Genomic DNA, 22,681 nt, shown 5'->3' with positions numbered 1-22,681 from the left:
CTAGTAGGTTTATTTTATGCTTACACCTTGCCCACGATATTGTTCCCATTATACATTATTGAGCTTTCTTTCAAATAAATATTTAAGTGGTATATTCAAAGAAAGCAAAAATGAATATCCTCTTTTTAATATACTTAAATAAAAATACATATCCTATCATTTACAAACTACCATTTAGGAAAACCACAGTACCTAAAAGCACTTTATGAGTCACAAGTCCATACAAACCGAGGCTTAAACAGAAGTAGGACTCGTCGGCACAATGTATTGATTAACGCGACTTGTCGCCCAACTGTCTAGCGCACGTACCTACTGACTTGGTTTCCGCTAACATGCCGCTCTTTGTGGTAGCTGAAATATGATTATTTTTCAAATCTGTTTGAGTGAAGTTATAGGCTATTCTGCAAGTCACCAGATAGATAGAGAAATAGATTTTGTACTCTTATTATAGGAATTCACATCACGTGTAGGTACAGCTTCTACCTACGATGTGGTATGTTTTGTAATATTTCCTCGAACTTTTGACATATTTCCGAGATTGAAGACTGTGGTAAACCAGCTAGCTAGTGTATAAAATACAAGGAGACGTGTCGTATAAATTCCACTGAATAAGTAGATTCTGTATTAAAAAATGTTATCGAAAAGTAATCCGACAAATTGATCCAATTTCGATAATCATGAAAAAGTCGGATCGATGGTCCATTACATGAAATATATGACTTGATTGGCGTAAGAGTAAACAAGTTACGTAGCTCAAAGAATAAATTCACAGAACTAAGAATATAAATTACTGTTTAAAATTCAGTTTTCAACTTGTACCCGTTTCTTCCTGCGATAATGAAGATGTTCCTTTTGGTAATTAGTCTTTGTTCTTGCTATCTGCCAACATAAATATGTCTAAAAGAAACAAGCTGCAAGTAACATTTTATCGAGTCGTAGTAAATTTCTTAACGTAAACGTGGAGTACATGGAACATAATTTATCCATATTTATGAGTATACAAAACAACTACTAGTTTTTCTTCTAGTATGTATTTTAAGAATTAAGGTAATTTTTTATATTTCATCAAACATAAGACCCCAAACGAATGATTTGTTTTTCGCGATTAACAAAAAAATATGGATACGGGTTAATATTTAATTAAATAAGGAAAGGAAATTGCTTTGCCTACTAGTCAACAGTCGGAATACGACCAGCTGAAAGCTTTCCTAGTTCTTTAAAAAGTATTTAAGCAGTTATGAACATTACCATGACCCGACCACAGTTCACATTCCTTTCGCAAAATAAATTTGAATTATTTTTTTTCATTCATTATATTCAATCATTCATTATTCAAACTATTTAACAGCAGTTCTTACGTAATTGTAAACATTTGAGAATATAACTCTTAGTTTCATTAGTACATAAATACTAGCGATGAGTAACCATACGTTTGTAATGGCGTCATATTGCAATAACTATATAACTAATCCATTTGTTAAGTGCTCTTTTCTACTGACGCGGATTAATGCTTATGGTGGAAAAGTACGTCATAAAAACTAGCTTTTAGTTACTCTGAACATGTTCCCGTAAAATATATGTAAGTATATCATCTTTTATGGCAAACGTACTAACAATTGAGAGGCCCAGCTTTTCGTAAACTCGATGGCATATTTTAACATAAAAATTTAATCTTTCTTTTTACATAAACACTGTAGCAAAGACGCAGCCAAAGATTTAAGAAAAGCAGTCATAGAATCATAAAATTTTGTCTAAATGCGTGATTGGGATAGACTCTAAAATAACAGGCAATACTGCTTCGATACAAATAATCGATGTAAAATAATCTTGGCCTTTTAGAAAAATAGCACACGCCATAAATCGAATCTTGTTTTTGTGGGTTCTCCCTGTACCAACTTTTAAGTTTCTTGTTCTTTTATCTAGTTGGGTGTCACGATAAGTTAGTGGAGATGTTTTGCAATACTTCATAATAAACTGTCCAGTTATGGCCTCTCATCCATGTCACCCCTCTTTCTGAGTTTATCATTATTTTATTACATTTTCGTACTTTTTTTGTATGCATTATGCATGACAAATTCTCTTCTTCTTATTGAAAAGAAATTGCTCCACAAATTAATGTTGTTACTATGCAATGGTTTGTACCTTTGCCATCTCGTATCTTTTTTTACCCTTATAGTAATCTTAAAGAATATTTTGATTATACTAAGTGTAACACACAAGCATGTAGCGAATTGACCCCTTAGTGAAGGAATTACTTCAGTTCTATCTAGATAATACTGCATCGCGCAACAGTATGAATCCAATCTCTTTTGAATTGTCATTGCATTTATTACGCCGGTTATTGCTGCCTCTGCATTTTGATGCTCACTTATAGTGCTTGCGAGGAAAACTGGCTTATTTTTATAGCTTTTATGTCATAAAACTTGGACTGATTTCTACTATAGTGACTTTTTTATTTAACGTTTGATATATGAAGGATACTTAAATCTGATCTTGGTTATAGCCGAATTCTTTGAAATATGAATGAACATTTTACTCGTAACACTGAAAATGGAAGCAATTTTACTGATGATAGTTAGTTTTTGTCACGAGGAATTTCCTGAGGATTAATGTGACTAGTAAGAGCGACTGCAGCATCTTGAAAATATTAATAACTTTGGAAACATGATCAAAATCGCGTGTTTCTGTGCGTTAATTTCTATTTACGTACTTATGGATATTTATTAAGTCATAATACCTTGCTGGTTTTCCCATAGGAATTCCGAACACGGGCGAGAAGCAAACAATTTCTTAATTATACTCGTGGACAACGAGCCATCATCGTGAAGGGCAATCGTTAAATTGAAAACATAATGTGATTCCACTGTTAGATAACAATACACCAACGCACGTATAGAATTCTATTACTTCCAAACTCATCTATTGACTTGTAGGTACATTTTCATGCCTGCGTATTTATTCCATTATTGGAAATTAGGTTTATACCGTTCCCTCGGTAATGCATTCTTCCGGGACGGAATGTTCCAATATCCACCTTCATCTACTTCATTCTGAAAAATTGATTACTTTCGTATCGAATTATTACCCAGGTTATCCGCTTATGTCGAGTTAAGCCGTGTTTCGTGACAAGTTAATGCCTCAAAGGTCGTCTGCGTCTCATCCTCGCTAGATAATTTGGCTAATTTAAATTAACAAACCTAAACAGTTCTTTTCCTCTGACTCAGTCTAGGTACGCAGATTACCCCACTGAATAGGTTCAAAGGCCAAAATTAAATCCAGCTTTAACTGCAGTGTGCTCGCCATCCAGTCTTTTGATTGTGTGACTAATGCCTGTGTCTGACAACGTATGTAAAGCTGCCTTTATTGTGATGCTTCATTGTAAACTCGCATATTGTGTAACATGATTTATCGTCCTTATGTAACGCTTAGCGCACACAATATTCCGCTACACCACTCGCACACAAAAAATGTTTGTACATTACTGAAGCTAAATGTCCTCTGAAACTTTCGTGAGGAAGAAAATTGCGTACTCATGGCATACTGGAATGGCGAAATTTTCCGTCCTTTTAGATTTATTACTGGCAATTCGTTGTAACACAAGGATTAATTAATTTAAAAGCGAAAGATAACAGACCATACGACTAGCTCTTTACGACGCCCACATCCAATTTCTCGCCAACGTTGCTATCCCGGTGGGGTTCATAATGATACCTAAATCATTTAGTGTGACAGTTAGTTTTTGTATGAGACCACTTCTCTTCTCGTTCCAGACATGTATAAGTGAAAATAATGTTCTCGATAAATTAGATTAGTATATTTCCATTCCAATCTAGGAAAGGGAGAAAGGCAGTATATTAAGTTGCTGTTTCTTTTCCCGACCCACTCAACTGTGAAAATGGGTGTGGCGGAACTGCGAAGATACGTTTCTGTTTCATCTACTTAACACTGTCTCTGAGATATACTCGTAGCTATGCATTCGCTCTTCGGCAATCAATATAAGAGCCTTGAATGTAATGAAAGGGATGGATGAATTGCCATATTTGTATTGGAATTGGAACTAGCGTCAACGAGCTTCAGAGGAACTACGTAGAAGCTAGTAACAAAATGTTATTAATTATATAGATATTATATATTGACCAATAAAACAAAATAATCGGACCATATTTCGGTTTACAGTGCCTATTATATCATTAGACACGGTATCGAAAGCTATTACGTATAAAAAGCTAAAACAAGGCATCGACCTATTTTAGACAATAGAGACATTTTTGTTAAATCCACCATTAATTCCCTGATGACTTGTTTGCGTGACCCGAGGGGTGTTAAATATACTAGTCTATTCCGTAAGCGAGTGGAAAATAAACACCTGTCACTCTTTTATCTACTTTTGCTATCATTTGACAACGTTTTCAACTTAGTGTATATTGTCAGCTTTGTAAAAGAAGGAAATTAAACCAATCGTAAGAGAATTTCTGATTACATTTTACCGCTTCTGAATTCGTATTTCAATATCAAACGATCTTGTTCACCAAAGTTCTGCAATTCAAACCAGTTTTGTATTTATCAAAAGCCCAAATTTACTAGGTACTATTTAAAGCACTCGAGGTTTATATCAGAAGTTAAAATCCGAGATGGCCATCTAGATATCGGATACAGTTTCTCAAACTCACAGCGTACTTTCCAAGTACGTATATAATCCTCCAGTGGCGAATCGCAACTATTTCACTCATTTAAAAGCCTCTGGGAATGCTGCAAAGCTCTAGGAAAAATTAAATCTGCAATTCTGCAAGGCAGCGAAGGAACATTATATTAATCTCATTTGATAGCGTCGGTCTTTGCTTTGATATTGTTGCAAAAATATTGCTTTATTTTTTAATATTCAGAGCATCATTGACTGCTAAATACTGCAAGTGCTGATTTGTTATGAGTTATAAATTATTCAGATATTATCCCCTTTTTTTAAATGCACGACATTACACCTCTAGATTTTCACAACGAGCTGTGTTGTGCCGCTCACAATAAACGTTCCCAGCTTCCCTAACCACGTCATTTCCAGTAAACTAGACTACTCTCGTGGGGACGAGTTAATTCGAATTTCTCACGGACTGGCCCGCAGGCAAAATAAATTTATTCGTAGGTACAAATTTTAATAAAGAAAGACAGCTTGACCTCACAGTATTAGATTAAGGCGTCTCATTAGATTGTGTTAGCAGGCAGTCTGGGATTAAAATGAGGTCACGATTTCAAGTTAACTTTTCTGCTTAGGGTAGGTTTATCAGCTCGAGCCGGAATTTGGAACTCTGCCCGGTGAATGGATGAACGCTTCATTGTTGTTATACGAAAACTACAAGACATGGGTTTAATGTATAATAGAATACGCGAATTAACGTGCACACGCATTTTACCATAAAATACCCTAACGTTTCAGCGCAGGTTGCACTCGCCGTGGTCGCAGGCTGATTGTTGAAAGTTATGATTACAAGAAATGAGGATTAAAAAACAACGTATCAAAATTAGTGATGTGATTAAAATTTAATAAAAAACCTCCTAGTTAGCTTTTGACATCGGAGACACTGCTAGTTCTACGAGAATGTAAAATGCCTTTTGTGCAAATGTCAATCAATTCAACGAACAAAGAAACAGGAGCTTTCCACTTAAGTATACGTTTCGTATGAATGAGATTAATCGCCTTACAGACGTCCCTCGATAATTCGCACTCGAAAGTTCTGCTTTTTAACTGGATTGTTAATAAAATCCAGAGTGCACAGGCATAAGTAACCGGTGACCATATTAAGACCGAGACTCGCGAATTTCATTCATAGTATACACCCACGTCCAATCGGACCGCTACGAGATTATGCCGTAATGGGAACAAACTTACCTGAAACTTTGCCGTTAAATTATCAAACTTCCAACTTAACGTTTCTTGAAAATTGTTCATTTACTCTTTCATCTCGATATACCTGTATATATCTAGTATTTCCATCATTTCTCTCTCTTGAGACCGATTTTAATGCTTACCTGAATTTTAATTTCTAAGAATTCATTATAACCGATTTTGGCACACGTCGGTGTTCAGAATTTTCAAATAATATTATCAGATTCTCCCCGGGATGATTAAAATGCTGTGCACGTCCCTGTTCGGATGAATGGTTTAAACGTTATCTCGCATGAAATTCAATCAATTGGTAAATTTGGATTACATGCTTTCCGTATCGAGGTAATAATTCATTTTTCGTTTCCTCACGTGAAAAACGTATTTACTTTATTCAATAGGATTTAATGTGTGTTATAACACAATATGTGGTTGGTAACCGTGGTGCATTGAACCGATGTACGTAAGCAGTGTGGTGAGCGGATATCGCGCGGGAGCGGTCCAGCTCGCCGGCACGGACCGCCTCAAGCGGATCTCACCGGCAGTACCCAGTAACGGTCGAAGGATAATCGTTTAGATTCGGCCTATACTCTCATATGCACAACCCAACAATCCTTTTAAGACCTTTTACTGAAGAGCAATGGATTGAATAATGGAATTGGGACTTGTATCGATCTTTCTTTTGTCACTTTCATTACCTTTTCTCAGCGTGGTGATCTTTTAATACTTCCATAAATTAACCGGTTTTTCAATTTTATAGTCAGTTCCTTAACAAACCTTAATCTATACTGAAACTGTGTCATCTTACATTGATTTGTGACATTATAATCGTCCCTTGAATGGTCCGCTATGATCAAACTGAAATGTACGCGTGCATTTATATTTTAGTTGTGTACCTGTTAGGTGTCGCCCCGATATGAAGGTAATATCGGTGGCTACATAGTGCTGCCAGGCTCATAATTGAGTTATGTAGAGCGCGGCAATTCTCACATGCACTTAACGCCGGCTGATTCACGAACATTCAGCTTACGCGAAACACCCTGGAGTCTGTTTAGCGCTACTCGACCCCGTCGCAATGAAAGCATCGTCTAATTAGTGCGATGCGGATGAATATATTACGTAATTTCATCCAGTTAAAAAATATTCCACGGGAAAACGGTCATCACGACCATTAAGCTCAATGTTAGTGTGTAGTTTTCCACGTTAAAAGTGCGACAAAATCGATGTCACGGGCTTGTGTAACCCTCAGTACGAAATGGCCCTACAATACAATGCTGCAGATGTCAGTCTACAGTGAGGTATTACGCAACGATGCGTACTTTTCTTTGTTCTGCTTGTAAAAAGGTTTTGTCTGCGGCTCGGTCCCGCCGTACCTCGTGTACTAATCCGCTGAATGTTAATGCAGCGCGCCAGCCGCACTTCTCAAATGTCAACCAACGTAAAACAATTCATATCTTACAGTTTACAGGCTTCGTGGTTAGTTAATCTATTTCCGTCTTGTTTGAAGCGAAATACAATTTGTTCCGTTAAAAGGCCTCTAACCGCATGATCGCATTATGTGCATTAATTGTGCGGAAACAGAGCTATTAAGTGCTGAAATTCGTCCGCGTAGTCGATCCTATAAACAGCAGTGGTTAGTTTTTAATTTATGATGAAAATAAATCTTTCTTTACATATTACATTTATTATTTTAATTCTCGTTACTAAAATATCGCCTATGAACCACGTTAAAACGTAACTTCTCAAAGCTTCCACCACCATTTGTGAGTGGAGTCGAGACGTGTGCAATTTTTAGAATAGTTACTGAGAACTATAAATATTATCTGCTAGTACATATTGCAATAAACTTCCTTCGTCTTCACCTTCAAGCTGAGCGCGGGAGCCGTCTATAGCAACGATCATGACGTTCGTTGTTTATACATGCTCATATTCTGTTTACTCTATAATAATTTCATTGACTGAAACGGTTCACGGAAAACATAACTCGCTAAGCCGAGAGACGGTCTCCATCGAGGTCAGCCTCGTTCCAGATCCTTCTGATTGAAATCCCCGTCGGCCTAATTCCACGAAATTTTAACACAATTTCCTATATTTTCTATCACTTTGGGCTCATTAGCCCAAAGTGATAGAAAATATAATCTAATTGTTAAAAATCTCCGCATTTCATATCGAATGACATTTCATTCGATATGAAATGCGGAGATTTTTATGAAGCCTCCAATCGGGGCATAACTTGATCCCCCAGTTTATTTATTGAATTTTATGTGCCTTTCATAAACGTTGACACTGGATTATTGACTTGCGTTACATAGCTTGTATTGATTTTATTCGTTACATTCGATATGAAGCAAGAAGGTGAAAATTGTCCAGGAAAATACTAAAGTCCTTTCGTGATGGTAGTATTGATCAAAACGACGTCTCTTGATTAAAAACACATTGAAGTAATGCTCTATCTAAAGATAAAGCAGAGCTCCCTCCGTCCGGAATACCGTCGGCGTCGCCTCACTTCTGCCTGTAGGCAAATCTAATATCGGAAATTGACTCGACTCGACGGTTTATTCACTTTGACCTCGTCCTGACTCGACTGGAGGTGAGGTAAAACTATTATCCCCCACTTCATTGCGTTAGCAAATCAAGACTCCCCACTGCGACTATTTCATATACAATTTTCATACAGCTTCTATATTTAATGTAATACCGTAGCAACAAAAATGGGTCGTGTGAACCTCAACATCTCCCAACACTCTTAGTATAATAATATTAAGAAATTCATACAAAACGTACACTGTAATAGGTTTAAAAGGTGCTGAATGTTTACATGTCATCTTTTCCTAATGTTTTTCATATTTGCGTATCGTCACGTTATCGTAATAATGTTACTTTATTCTGTACACATATAATACCGTACGTTTCACGTTTGTATAGATATCTAATATAGAAATATTGACGCAGGAGCGGTAAGCTCGTGGTATCGATTACAGTCGTATCTTCTTTGAGGCGGTTTGAAGCGGTGGTTGACCAACAACTCTATCGCTCATTGCAATAAGTTATGCATTAGATTTAAAGATTAAACCATGTACTGATAATAAAAAAACAAAGGCTTAGGCTAGTAATTACTGATTTAGTTGTTGAAGTACCACTCAAAAAAGAACCAATTAGATGAGGACTCCTTTACGTGATGTTTCACCGACTTTTATATTTATACACGTAGAGTAGTTTGCTATCAGAATTAAAAGAAGCCAATAAAAATGCGCGTAAACCGTGTAATACCGGTACATAAATAAAAGTTACAAGTACCTACTACTAAACTTATAAAAGTTTGTTGCCTTCGCTTCGACGAAATGATTCTAATATTGTCTGCGGATTTTTACAACGTTATTAAGGACAACGTCCCGGTTTTTATTTATATTGTCGTATTTAATGTGAGATACGTTATTTTACTTTGTCCCTTTGTCCTTTATGTGCTTAGGCAACCCTGAATTAGTTGGCAACACGCAAGTACACGTGTAACAGTTAATGAATGAAGAAACATGAGTGTTGGCTCGGCGTGCACGACGACTTATTACACATTTTCTTTATTCCCGCTAGAGTTGTGAGATGCCCATCTCACAACTCTAGCGGGAATAAAAATCACTGAAAATAAAAGATAATTTATAAAAAGTTTCCTCGCCTAACGAGCATAGTGCACCGTTTGCAACAACGCTCCTCTAAGAGTGCTATTAAAAGAATGAAGTAGTCCAATTTGAGAAAAAAAACTGCTGTTGTTGGCAAGTTGGCAACTAATTACATACTTACTAGATTTAGCGTTCTTTTTTGTTGTAGAGCCTTCTCCTTTTCGTATACTTACGATATATTGTTCTGTAATGGACTTTTATACGTTAACACATCAGTAGTTAGCGCGATATTTTTTATTCAGGAAATTCTGTTTACTTATTTACTTTCTTCTGAACACCACAATTATACAAATTTTAATATGAAAAATTGATAAAATGTTTTTATTTTTCGTAATAGTTCTGTTTTACGTCACCTTACAGCTTATAACCAAAATCCGAAGCTATAAAGTCAATTGTGGAAATTAAACTTATCCGACATTTGCGTGTTCGTTTCCACTTAATGAGTTTTCACACTTTATATGGCGTTAATGGTGAATATGGTTATAAAAGGGGCGTTAAAATTTAATTACAACTGTAATATGGGTTATAAAGATTACCTCGGAACGTTCACATCATGGATCATTTGAGAACATCTTCAAACGTTTATTGAAACAGTTCCTGAATCTACTTGGCATAAAAAGTGTTTTTACAGCTTTAAACAAAATATTAGCTAGCCAATCAATTTTATTTGAAACAACTGTGTAATTTCAAGTCTATGTAGTTTTTTAAGTATCATTTGTAGTAACAATCATAGCTTCGGCTGAGTGGGAAAATAAACAATTCATGTATTTAGTAAGAAACAGAAACTCTGGGCGCTATTATGTTTATTTTTACTCGTTTGAAATAGTCTTAACGACACATGGAACAAGCTGAATGGTCTAGTGTATTTGAAAGCTGCTCGTCGTAATTGGTATTAGATTGATATTATTGTTTTCCGACGGGATTGTTGTTATAAATCATGTTGGACGGAAAAATTCCAGTGCAGAAGTCTTCACATTAACTCTTACAATCAATATTGGTACTATACTACCATTTCTATAGGAATATTACGGATTTATTCTTTAAAATCTACAAATAAAGCGAATTACCTGCACTCATAATTTGATAAACTTCTATAACAGCCATACTAATCATGAACTTTAATCTAGCAATTGCTCGAAAATCGTTCAGCAGTTCTGTATCTCTCGACTCCGTTTTGATAAGTGTTTCATTCTGATCATGGAAGCTTTTACTCAGCCCATGTTACCCGTAGGACGGCCGTGCGACACTGTGTTAAGTACATGTATAATTCATTAAGGAGCATTTCATTCGATGGTCCCCTACATTATGGATGCCTATGTAGTGAATCTTCTTGGTAAAAATACTTGCATTGTCTGCAAGGTATACTTTTTAGCTGTGATTTTTTTTGCTTTTCAATCGATTTTATACCATCTTTTTTAATAGATACGGTTTATATTCAAACCACTATAGACAAAATATATTTTATCATCGTTTTACCAGTATAAATTCAAGCAAACGGTGGAAAACGAGAAATCAACTTATTTCGGTCACCTGCCATTACCGTCCACCGCTTGCCAATTTCGTTCTGTCTCATGGGAAGTGTTCGAGCTCTGCAAAGGGACTATTCATTTCAACTTTTACGGAAACAAACCGAGCTTGCTAAAACGAAATTGTTATTTTAGAACATTATGCATACGGATTATTATTCATGTGGCGTATACAAGTCATTGAACATTTATTACATTATATGATTATTTTATGCCAATAAATGTAAGCGTTGTAACTTTTTTTTAAACAAAATTATAAACAATGTATTGTAGGACGACATTACTAAGAAAATGCATATATTTCTTGTAGTCCGCGAACTAAAATTTAAAATATAGTTACCTATACACAAAATTTTGAAGTTCCGTAGGTCCTTATTAGTTGCATAATAAACAAGCTATTACACCATGGATTCTAGTCGAGCTTTGACAAAAAACAGTTTTTGAAGAATATCCCAAACATCATAGTTGAAGCTTCGTAAGCCGCAGGCGTAGTTTACAATAACTTAAGATATTTTATGGGCACATTTTGCCGCTGAATATATTTTACGGCATACGTCACCTAGTTACCTATTACGAAAGTTTACCTTATATCTCGGAGCGATACCTACTCTCCAGTCAGAGCTATTTCTGAAACACGCGGATTGCGGTCTAGGCATTTTGCCTAACAATAGATGATTTACCGAGTTTACGAAGAATATGTTGGTAACAGATATGAAATTATAATACGTTAAGCCGTTTTATGCATTCTACCATTCGGATTGATTTTCGGCCCCGAAATGCGAACAACAAGTATTAAATATTCAATATCTCATCCGAAAAAAGTTTACGTTCCCATCCGATGAACCTTAATGTAAAAAGTTTATCCTATAATACAGTCAAAATGCAAATGTACAGAATTCTACGGAGACCTATCAGTCGGTTTCTCGTTATGTTGGAAAATACTTCACAGCCATGTTACGTGAAAATCCTTTTTAGGTCAATTCGCTCTGCACCATCGCTGGCCACATGCTGGTTTCGTAGAGGAAGAGTTTCCTCATGGCTGTAACATCTTTCTAACTAGTTAGCATTCGCCGCTTCATCGGTTCTGCTCGTCAGTAATATTTATGCGCCCACTTCAGTTCGCTCCTCGACTCCGAACGCCTCATTATAAGCTTTCAACGTAGTTTTAAAATTATGACCTGTTTGAGATAGAGCTCACTCGCAATTTATTGCATCATCTATTCTACTTGTAGATAGCCACCGAACATCATGAAATTATTTCTTTCTGAAACCGCCGACGTCTGATAAAAATCGTTATAGAGAACCTGTTTACTGTAGATTACTTTTTATGTCTTTGTTCTGGGTTACGTAACTCTTCGAGTAGACTCCTGCGAGGAAAACCTAGACAACGAAAGTTCCTATATTATTACAGTTATTTTTATTTTGAGTCAGTACGCAATATATTCTCAGTGATCGAATTTACGACCTGTGCGACCTAATGGGGATATCGGTAGTCTTCAGTATTATCTAAATAGTTCCCATATAAGAGGCGATTTGGAAAATAATTAATGTTGGTGGGGCAGTGTGCGAGACGCGTTAGGTAACCGGCGGCGAGCGAGCGAGACGGCAGCCGGCGCGCGCCGACTCCACTATTGATCGCGGGGAATGACGCCCGGGGTGACCCAAATAGAGCCTCCGTGCACCCTCCGCCCTCAAACCGAGCACCCCTTGCTGACTCCCCTCCCCCGCCGGCCGCTCGACGACGAATTTTCATATCAGCCGGTCCTTCACGACGAAGGAATGGCCCGCTGCCCCGACTTTGATACTAATGCTTTACATAATACATCATGAACACATCCCTATTAATTATCAGCCTTTAAAATCTCTTTGATGCCTCTAAAATTCAAAATTGATGTAAATTATATTTATACCGTACTATAATTAGTCCTTAATTGGGCTTAGGAAAATGGACGCATTTAAAAATTGCTGCTCTTTAATAATCAAAAAGAAACGTATTAGATTATACTGACTTACTTCGTTATTTTTTATAAATGACTGTTCTAGGTACTTAAATAAAACTGCTAAAAGATAATCAACCGAGCCACCTGCAATCCGGAACAATGTAGAAATCTATAAAATTTCAAAGCACCTAAAGTGCAACGTACTGAAACTAGAACATTACAGTCGTGTCAGTCTACAGCATGGTGTTTAATATAAAAGATTATCTAAAATTAAATAACGTTACGTGACTTTTGTCCTGCGGTTCACCTTCAAATCTAACAAATTATTTCAAAGTGCATTAAATATTAGTCGGGTAAACCCAGTGGAAAGTCACGTAGTAACTGACCTATGGCTCGGAAAGTGGGCACCACCCTGTCGTGCCGTGCGGTGCATGCGTACTATATATTATTCACGGGGCTGACATATTGCAATTATATCGATCGACTTCACATGTATTTTACCTGGCCACCAGGGCGCCGGACTACGTGGAACTTGCTCTACTCGGTATAATGAAGTATTCGAACAACGGCCAAAAGTCGTTCATGTTTGATATATTTATTACGCTGACAGTCTACTAACTAAGTTATCTCGACTTTTCTTTGAGAGACTTAATTAATCTGCGGTAATTATGTAGAAAAACTGTTGGAAAGCTCACAGCTCTAGATGAACTGAAACAATGAGTAGAAAGGTCCTTTTGTTTCACGTTCCAGTCCAGAACTAGTAAAATGAAAAATACGCACACAGCCGGGGCACGACGGACGTTGAAATTGAAAAGTGTGCAACTTTGCGTTTTATTGTACCGAGGAGGCATAGACTGCAGGAGATTGCGAATAAAATGTAGCCACGATTGCTTCAGCGCATTTACGACCGAGTTTTTCATCCGACTACCGACGCTGCAACGTAGAAATAACATTTATTACGCTCTGCTTGATTCAAGACGGGAAAAAATCACTTTGTCGGGTTTAAATACCTCTAAAGCTCGGCTACAAATTAAACAGGCCATTTCAGAAAGTGGCCGCAGGTCAAGACATGCTTATTAGAATGTCTATCGTTTTAGCATCTTTGTATTAAAAAAACTAATCGTGTTTGAGGGGTTTTGCGTGCTCAAGTGGGGGCGGAGGCGGCGGCCGCTGGTATGTGGCAACAGCGATATGTCTATATTTGCTGACGTGTAATTACGCCAAGGCAAGCGGCGCCAAGTACCGGAAATTAATATCTGACAGGTGGCGCCCTCAGCGCTCCGGAAACGTATTCGCGGTAGCCACTTGACTGTTTCATCCATAAAAAATTCGCCACGTCCACATAATGGTTACGAAGTGATCATACTCGGTATTTCCAATTTGAAACAGATATATAAAATTCATTCGTATGCTAGTTTGTCGAGACCGTTTCAACGTTTTATATCTTGAAGCACTTTCTGTAGTACGCACGTAACCGCACGTTATTGTAATGGTATGTCTGAGACGGGAAACCCTTGGGTAAAATAATTCAGACCCGAATCTTTTGTAGTAGAGGTAATTTGTTAACAGAACATTCAACCGTGCAATATATGAAAAAAAATATATGGCGATCATTACTCTGGCCACGTAACCCTATAAGTTTGTGCTGAAACATCGTAGGATCGCTTTAATTTTGTAATTTAAAAATGTTCTAGCGCAATTCACTAATTTCTTTCTGCACATCAAATTATAAGAATAAATTGTTTATGTACTACGTTATGTCACAAGTATTCAGACCACAGACTTTACTGAAGTTGTGAGTTCGACTAGCAAGTCGGACAAAAGTGTAATTGGATTTTTCTGTTAGAGAATATCTCAGTTATATCCCGATTCCCGAGACCCGATACGTTCGAATGGAAAGAAAAATAGAAATAACCTCGGCCTCTATATTACAGGACCTAATAACGTCATCGGCCTACAATATCTTTCGAAAAGAACATCTCTACCTAGCTTGTCTTTTCTGGTAGGAAGATTTAGAATAACACCAAAAGTCGGTATGCTATTTTTAGTTTTGTTATTGTGTACTTATAGTAATTGTAAACGTAGACTGTACAAAGAGAATCATATTTATTTTGGAAGTCATATTTTAAACTCGCTGGAAATATAGTTTAACAAACTGACAGAACTGTTTATTATCTATTTAAAACTACGACGTGGGTTGTTTGTATCGGGGTAAAAGTGGCCGCATCAATACTGTTGCATTATGTAGTGGTATCGTCCATTACTTGCCAATGACGTCAGTAATTCGAAAATAAGTGACCTTATTAAAAAGTTACGTAACTTGAATGAGATTAAATGAATATTTTAATTCTATACGTTTTAGTATGAAAAAATCTGTAGGTTCGTTTCCGTGTTCCTGTTTTCAGGATATTAAAACGATTTTAGAAGTCTATCGAAGTTTTCATAAGATCATAGGTGCAAGGTTAAATAAATATTTCCATTTTACGTATAACTTGTTCTTGTATATCATAGACATATAGCACACACGTTGAAGATGTAGCTACAATATCGGAATTGATTTATTAAGAGAATTACGGAAGCTCCTTTGATCTTTCCTCCGAATAAACAACAAAAGCTTTTCGCCCAATCGTATTAGTATTCGGATACCCATTCCAGTTTTCAGATCTTATACTTTTTCAGTTAGTCATTTATATACGTCTGTACTGCCTATTTTCTTCGGACATCAATCATTTATTCAGACACTAGTTGTTCGCCGTTCGTATTACGTTATTCATAGCCCGTCCTGGTTTCCAAGTTAGATTGAATCGATCATTACTTGCATACGGTAGTAAAACGAATGTCCCGCAAAGAGGGCGATGGCAATTTACTTTATCGATTTATCTAAAATTAGCTTCGTAAATGCATCGCCAGTTCTACGGTTCACCCTCTAGTACCTATTCAACGTAGAAATACGATTTGTGTTACTTTAAAACTTTTTCAAATTCATTGAACGTGATTTGGTGCACGAAATTAGAGGAACATTTTTCAAGGCCGGGTCATAGATTTGTAGTAAGGTGTTTCTATTCGGACAAAAGATTTAATGGTCCCTGTATAATGCGTGTAAAGCTCCTTTTTTTTGGACGTAATGCGGGGTTTCTAGTCCACGATCACAAGTAATAAATTCTGCGTGTGTTCCAGAAGCCGAGACTTGCGGATTTAGTCGGGTGGGGTTACTTTAGGAGGGCCGTTGACTATAAAACATTTACGTTTTGAATTTATTTATATACGAAGGTTATGACATTATCATAATATGAATGTAATAAAACGAACGCAAATGTATTCACTCGCTATAAAATTTATTGACCAGACACAATACGTATACCTATCGGTAACTCCAAAGTGTATACTAGCACGCCGTAGCGTCGAAGACTTGAGGAAATTGAGAAGGAAAATCCCTTAAGTTGGTCTGTCATCGCCAGGGTTTAAATATCTTACAGTAACTTATTGAGGTTGGGAACTGCTTTTCCGTTTAAGAGTTGGCCGTTGAGATAAAATCTTCTGTCAATAGGTTCTCAATATAGTATTAGAGCGGGTCGCGCCGCTCCTCGAGACTGTCTTCCGTCCACCTTCGCTCGCCGCCCTACGAATATCATAAAAAATAATAAGCTATCGTAAATGTAAGAATTTAATGTGGGTACTTTGATAGGCGTATAATTAAACGAATAGGTTCCTAGGACAAGACATGTATTGATAAGGGTTTGAAACATTAGCAAATCGGGCGAATATAAGCGCGATGGTAGGTTGCGTCGATGGTGCGCTTGTCGATCAGAGGGGGCTGTCAACGTACCGGTTGTGGAAGGTTACGAGCGGGGCGGGCGGTGGCGGCGGCAGAGGGCGCCGTGCGCAGCGGGTTGCGCGCGACGTTGGCAGCGGCGGCGCTGGCGTCGTGACGCAGTGTGACGTCAGTGCGCCGTCGGCTCGATACGCGCCGGCCCCACCGTCAGTCGCCGCCCGAAGCAGGCCGCCGAACGTCGCGCCCTACGCGCCTCCGCCATCCGCGCACTCTCTCATACCGGGTTTTAGTTTCGTACCACGATGACATAGCCCCAGTGCCGTGCGACGAGACTACGTGAAAACGCACACTTTTTAAGTTTTTTCGTTGGAACGAGGAAACCGTAAAGGTCCCCGTTGTTGCAGAACTAGCGACGACCCACCCCACTCCGTTGAGGGAAAGAGGCGAGACCGAGAGGCGGCTTGTTCCTTTTTATCCGCCTTTTCATAAAGACTAGCGAAAATGGGCGAGGTGAGTGCGGTGCTTGCAGTAGTGCTTGCCTTAGCCTTTACAGTAGCGTGACCGAGTCGGCGAGACAGTGCTTTCGTGAAGGTGTAAGTGCATGTCGCAAACAGTGAGTGCGGAAAGGTAACGAAGGAGTCTCCGGCCACTAGAGCGGAGCTCGTCTGCTTGTGAACAGTGCTTGCGTTTTCCGTCCCTTAGTCTCAGTGCAGTCTCATACCTGGACTACCATTGCACGCTACATCACCTTTGTTCTGATACGAAATTCCAGAAAAAGTATCACCCCGAGCACGTAGTCACCCATATTTTATCATTTCTATCTGTTACGGCTTAATTTCCTTTGTTCATGAATTCATGCACTTGATGTGTAGTAATCTGTAGATATGATATAATCTCCACTGTACATAAGAATAAGATTAATTGTTAAGTTCGGGATTGCGAAGAGGAGCAATGTATCGGAGACGGCGCCGGTCGGGTTGCGTAACTTGCCGTATCGATCTGTGCAGAGAGCGGGACATCCACTCAGCTCCCTCATATGTCAGTACTGAACCACTTCCTTGTATCGTCCTATATTTTGCATTATTATAAGAAAAATCAAGCTTTTACTTCTTTTAAATGAGTCAAATATATTGACTTTTTTCTCTTTTCTAATTCTTAATTTTTTTCATTTCCTTTAAAGTTTGCAACGTTTGATCCTATTTGGTCAAATAATTCCTCAAGTAGAATTTCATGATTTTCACGAATCATGAAGTATTAAGAGTACATATTCTGAATCCACACCTTCCGTCGGATGTATAAAAACTCTTAGAAATAAATAATTATGATAATGCATTTTTTGCGATCATTCTGATCGTATTCCCAATCATCTGAAAGGGGATTGCATGCATCATATAACATACGTCCATCAAATGAATGCTCTGATTTCTACCTAATTAGTCCAAATAAGGAATGTCATGAAGATAGTAATCTGTATGACATTAAAGGTCCGAAGAGAAACTAGCGGTTCTAGGTAGAAAACTTCAAATACTGAAATTACATTTCAATGGCCGCGATATCGATTTTTGCATCTAGTACCCGTTCCGTTTCTCCATGTTCAATTTAAATCTTGTCCTTTTCATGAGCGGTGGGGCGTTCACGTTTCTATCACGTGATCATTAGCCAAGGCAAAAGACCATTCCTCACTAGGTGATCTGAAGGAAGTAGCTAACAGGTTGTCGCGGGAGCCGACCGTGCTTCGGACACGACAACTATAAGAGTGCCGAAGGTTTATTAGAAAATTGCCTCGTCATTATGTCATTTAAATCGCATAGAGTACCGTCGCTCTATTGGAGTATTTCCTTTATCCTTTATGACGACAGCACGCATCAATTAGGATGCTAGACTGGTCCTTGAAGGTGTTCCTAATGTTCCATAACTTCTTTGAACATCTTATACAATCTCCTTACACTTCTAATCGAGATTATGGAACTATTCAAGCTTTGTATAGCTTCTTATCTATCTAAAAGAACATTAGCCAAATTATATTCAAGAAAATAGCTTTCACTGAACACTTCCTAAATCTCGTAACGATTACGAGTATCCGCAAATCAATAGCAACTTCAAAATTTCCAATACTACTGGCAAACAGAATGACGATATAAAATAATTATTGCAGTAGTCATTTACACAGTGCAGACATATTAATTCATGTATTATATAACGGCACGTGTTCAAGGGACATGCATCTGCAATAGATTGTCGTACTGATAAACGTTTATTACGTGTCCCAACCATAGTTGCATGGGCACTGTATCTATGCGCTATGTATTGACTTAACGTGAACATAATCTACCGGTATTATTATTGTTCTACAATCCAACGAATATATTCCGTTGAGCCCTTTGTGTCATCAGTCCAAATGTTGCGTAACTCAATTCTATTTTTCTGCCATTCTTCGGTATATTGTTTTGTCTCCTCCTCTTGCAATCGGCTCTTGAACTCTCCAATTTAATTTCTTTTGATATCACTTAAAGATGTACTTATGACTTAATTGCTCTTAATTTGTCACTTAAATATGCAAAGGTTATCAATATTCGGTTAAGTCATTACATTATCGCACTATATTACAATAACACTCGACAATTAATAGGTCAGTTGATTGCATATTTTCACAAATTAATTAAACATCAAATAGGGCATTATCATTGGGTGATTCGAGAACGAATTGAGTCCCTCTTCAAACGCTGGAAAATTTTGGGACGAGTACTCTCAATCATTTAAGAGGCGCTTAAATATTTGAGTGACAGTTCACAATTCGGCCGTGAGTTGTCTTATTTTTAGATTTGTTTGAGAACAAATGCAGTTGTTCTAATAATATTTTGAAGGACTCTTCTAAAAATTACTACTCGATATAAAAACAAACCGAATAACATTGAAACGCTCAAGTTGATTTAGGTATTGTCAGTAATTTATACACACTGCCAAAACAAATATAAAGAAATCACGATAGTTTTAGCTGAAAGAAAATAACGCTTCTAGCATTCTAATCTATCAATGGCGGTACTAATGTGCGATGATAAAAGAGATCCAATATCAATCAATAAGAATTTTCATTGAATTCTTTGAAATCCAAAGTCGATTCACCTCACCCACGTTACGTGTTATTGTTCCTTATAGACGATCATCTGGATCTTTAGATAGATCGCGCGAAAGTAGGGTTAGATAATAATAGTATTTTGGCATCAAGTGTTGTCGGTCGCGTCACCGGGCCGTCGGCGCACGTGCCCCGCTTCATTAATGTTAAAAATAATTGTCTCATTCACGCGTCATCATCTACTACGATAGTAACCACAAATTTTCGGTGTAAAGCAGTTTTGTGACCGTGGCAATGAATCTCCCGCCGCCAGCTGACACATGACATGACATTTGTCCGCTATTCGTTCACATGTTTAGCTATCGCTTCTGTTCGGTTTGTTTTTGTTTTTTATAACAAAAATTATCTCGGTGTTTAAGTACAAATGTCATTTTAATGAACAGTTTAACGCTGACCCTTAAAAAAGTGCGATACGAACGCCCTAAGCATAACGACAGATGACAAAAATATTTAATTCATAAATCGCATAAAGAAATTTCTGCGGCACGGATCTAAAGCGCCCCATCGTAATATCGTTACTCATAACTCGTCTCCTTTCAAGGTTTTAAAAGTGGGTTAATCATCCCCTCAACAGACGGTTGACGTTTTATTCTCGTTAGAACCAGTTTCGATTTTCCATCAGATATTCCGGTTTAACCTTTATAGAGATTATAAATGCGGTCGCCGGGGCCCCGGGGTGGCAACCTTGTCTTTTAGCTATTTATGTCGAGGGTAGTGGGGGTTGGTCCGCACTGCGCATGCCCGATGTGCGCGCCGCTTATGTAACTCGACCACGCCGCCGCACCACCCTCGGCCGCTCCGCCGAGCCTCTCTCGCACACCATAAGGTGCAAGCCAGCAGACACTTCCTCACACGCCTTCCATCTGAACATTCCTAGTTCTACCTCACTTGTACATAGGCCTTTGGTTAGTCAACCGGCTCCTTCCGCGACAGCCAGCCAGTTCGGTTTCATCCAACATACAGCATACAGCTTCTGTCGCCTTTGACTTAAAGCGACTTCCACTTAGAATTCCCTTCAATTACGGTTCCATTACTTCTAGAACTGAACAGTGTGTGTAGTTTTCACAGCCTGTTGTTCTAGTTATTCTCGCTATAACCTTCACGGGAATGCAGGGCGCGGTTTAATGAGGCCTGCTATGAAAACGTTCATCAATTATCGACGGCGACGGCTGGCTTGTTTACGGCACCGCGGACGCATTTAGACTTGTGACATTACTCCCCTATACCACTTATAGCTATACATACGTTACGTAACGTCTCCATATCCAGCCAATTTAACTTTAAGGTCGTTGGAAGACCAACTCTGACAATTCAGTTGTGACTTGACTTACAATACGACTACACCCTCACTCACCATCCTCTGATAGCAACGTTTTAGCTATTTAATATTGTCTCTTCTTATCTTAGCACACTTAGTATAGGATAAAAGGGACAATACTTGATAGCTTTAAAACTTAAAAGTTCATATCAATAAGAAAATATACACTTAAAACATGGCTAAAGAGGACAATGTAAGTAACTTAGTTTAATTCGGTCGGTATTATATTTTAGTGTTTGAGGTAGTGTGTGGAATCAGCCATGCATACGAGTGTGCTTGTGCGGTGTCCTTCCATCGGCTCTCAGGTTCGCACGCGCAACTAGTTCAGTCCAATTGAGCGCCATTGAGCCGTTGGTCCCTAGTTCTATAGTGTACTCGTTCGGCAAGGTTATGCCACATACGCTGTTGCCGTGTACGCTTTGCAATTGTACGCTTTTCAACCGTTTACGTATTCAATTATTACATACACACCCTTATAAATTGTAGTTCGTTACTTAGCACAATCATCATTAGATGCAATACTTATTAGTGCTACATTTGTCTTGTTTCAACATCAACATGCATATTAATTTTGATTTATGAAAAAGTGCCTGGATTCCTAATGTATTTGTTTTAAACAATTGATAATAAATTTTATAATCCATGCTCTTTGTGAATTATAACTTGTTTTGTTCTCGAGGATCGATATTGCATGTTCAATTGATCGTCATTAATTTTGCATTATAGTGTGTTGTGTTTTACGATCTTGCGGTACATGCGATATGGTTGCTCATCACTGTCACCTGTTCATCCATGAGTGCATGGCCCATAGGGCCGCCTTGTAGAATGTGTCTAGCCCCTAGTTGTGTTTGCAGCATGGCCGTACCGACTCGTACCGCGTCGCCACCATCGGCCCCATTAAGGACGATAATAGAACCGCTGACGGACAGTACAAGGTTTATATTTACATTACCATCTTTCATTTAATCTTGCTAAGTGACCATTGACGCCAGCAGTCACAAGATCAACCAGATGACTACGCTACAATATATTGCATGGTTTTATGATGCATTCTCATTTTGCATTGCAGTTTGATCATTCTTAATTTTAGTATTCTTAATAATAAATGTTATACATTAAGCAAAACAAATTATTGATTTCATTGGTAACACAAACTTAAAGTTAAATTTAAAGCAATCAATGTTTATCTTTACAAATTATTTGAGCTGTAAATTAATATGTTTTTGTGAATATTACAGACACGCCGGAAACCCCCCGCGAAGAAACGGAAAGCAGGAGATTTAGATGATCTTAAACAGGAGTTGGATATCGATTACCACAAAGTTACACCGGAAGAGCTCTACCAAAGATTTCAGACACACCCAGAAAATGTAAGACCGCGCCGTGAAATAGGAACATTAAATTTTTATCATCATGGATTGTACCATTACTAACGTGATGTTG

At 37.9% G+C, this 22,681-nt stretch overlaps 1 protein-coding gene across 10 annotated transcripts in view; it reads left to right on the top strand.

Moving 5' to 3' along the window:
• Positions 1-22,681, top strand: part of Atpalpha (sodium/potassium-transporting ATPase subunit alpha) — a 50,776-nt gene that overhangs the window by 17,048 nt on the left and 11,047 nt on the right. For 3 of the 10 annotated variants that reach the window (XM_076126974.1, XM_076126973.1, XM_076126975.1), the window contains exons 2-3: positions 22,093-22,173; positions 22,477-22,608. In XM_076126974.1, the coding sequence (XP_075983089.1) occupies positions 22,093-22,173; positions 22,477-22,608 (213 nt within the window). Of the gene's footprint in view, positions 1-17,089; positions 17,298-22,092; positions 22,174-22,476; positions 22,609-22,681 lie in introns of those variants that run through there. The other 7 variants (XM_076126982.1, XM_076126979.1, XM_076126983.1 and 4 more) reach the window with 4 other exon arrangements.

The sequence above is a fragment of the Anticarsia gemmatalis genome, chromosome 19 (assembly GCF_050436995.1).
Source record: "Anticarsia gemmatalis isolate Benzon Research Colony breed Stoneville strain chromosome 19, ilAntGemm2 primary, whole genome shotgun sequence".
In the NCBI taxonomy this organism is placed as follows: domain Eukaryota; kingdom Metazoa; phylum Arthropoda; class Insecta; order Lepidoptera; family Erebidae; genus Anticarsia; species Anticarsia gemmatalis.
Note: the sequence above shows the minus strand (reverse complement) of the source record. Positions and strands in the feature narration are given on the sequence as shown.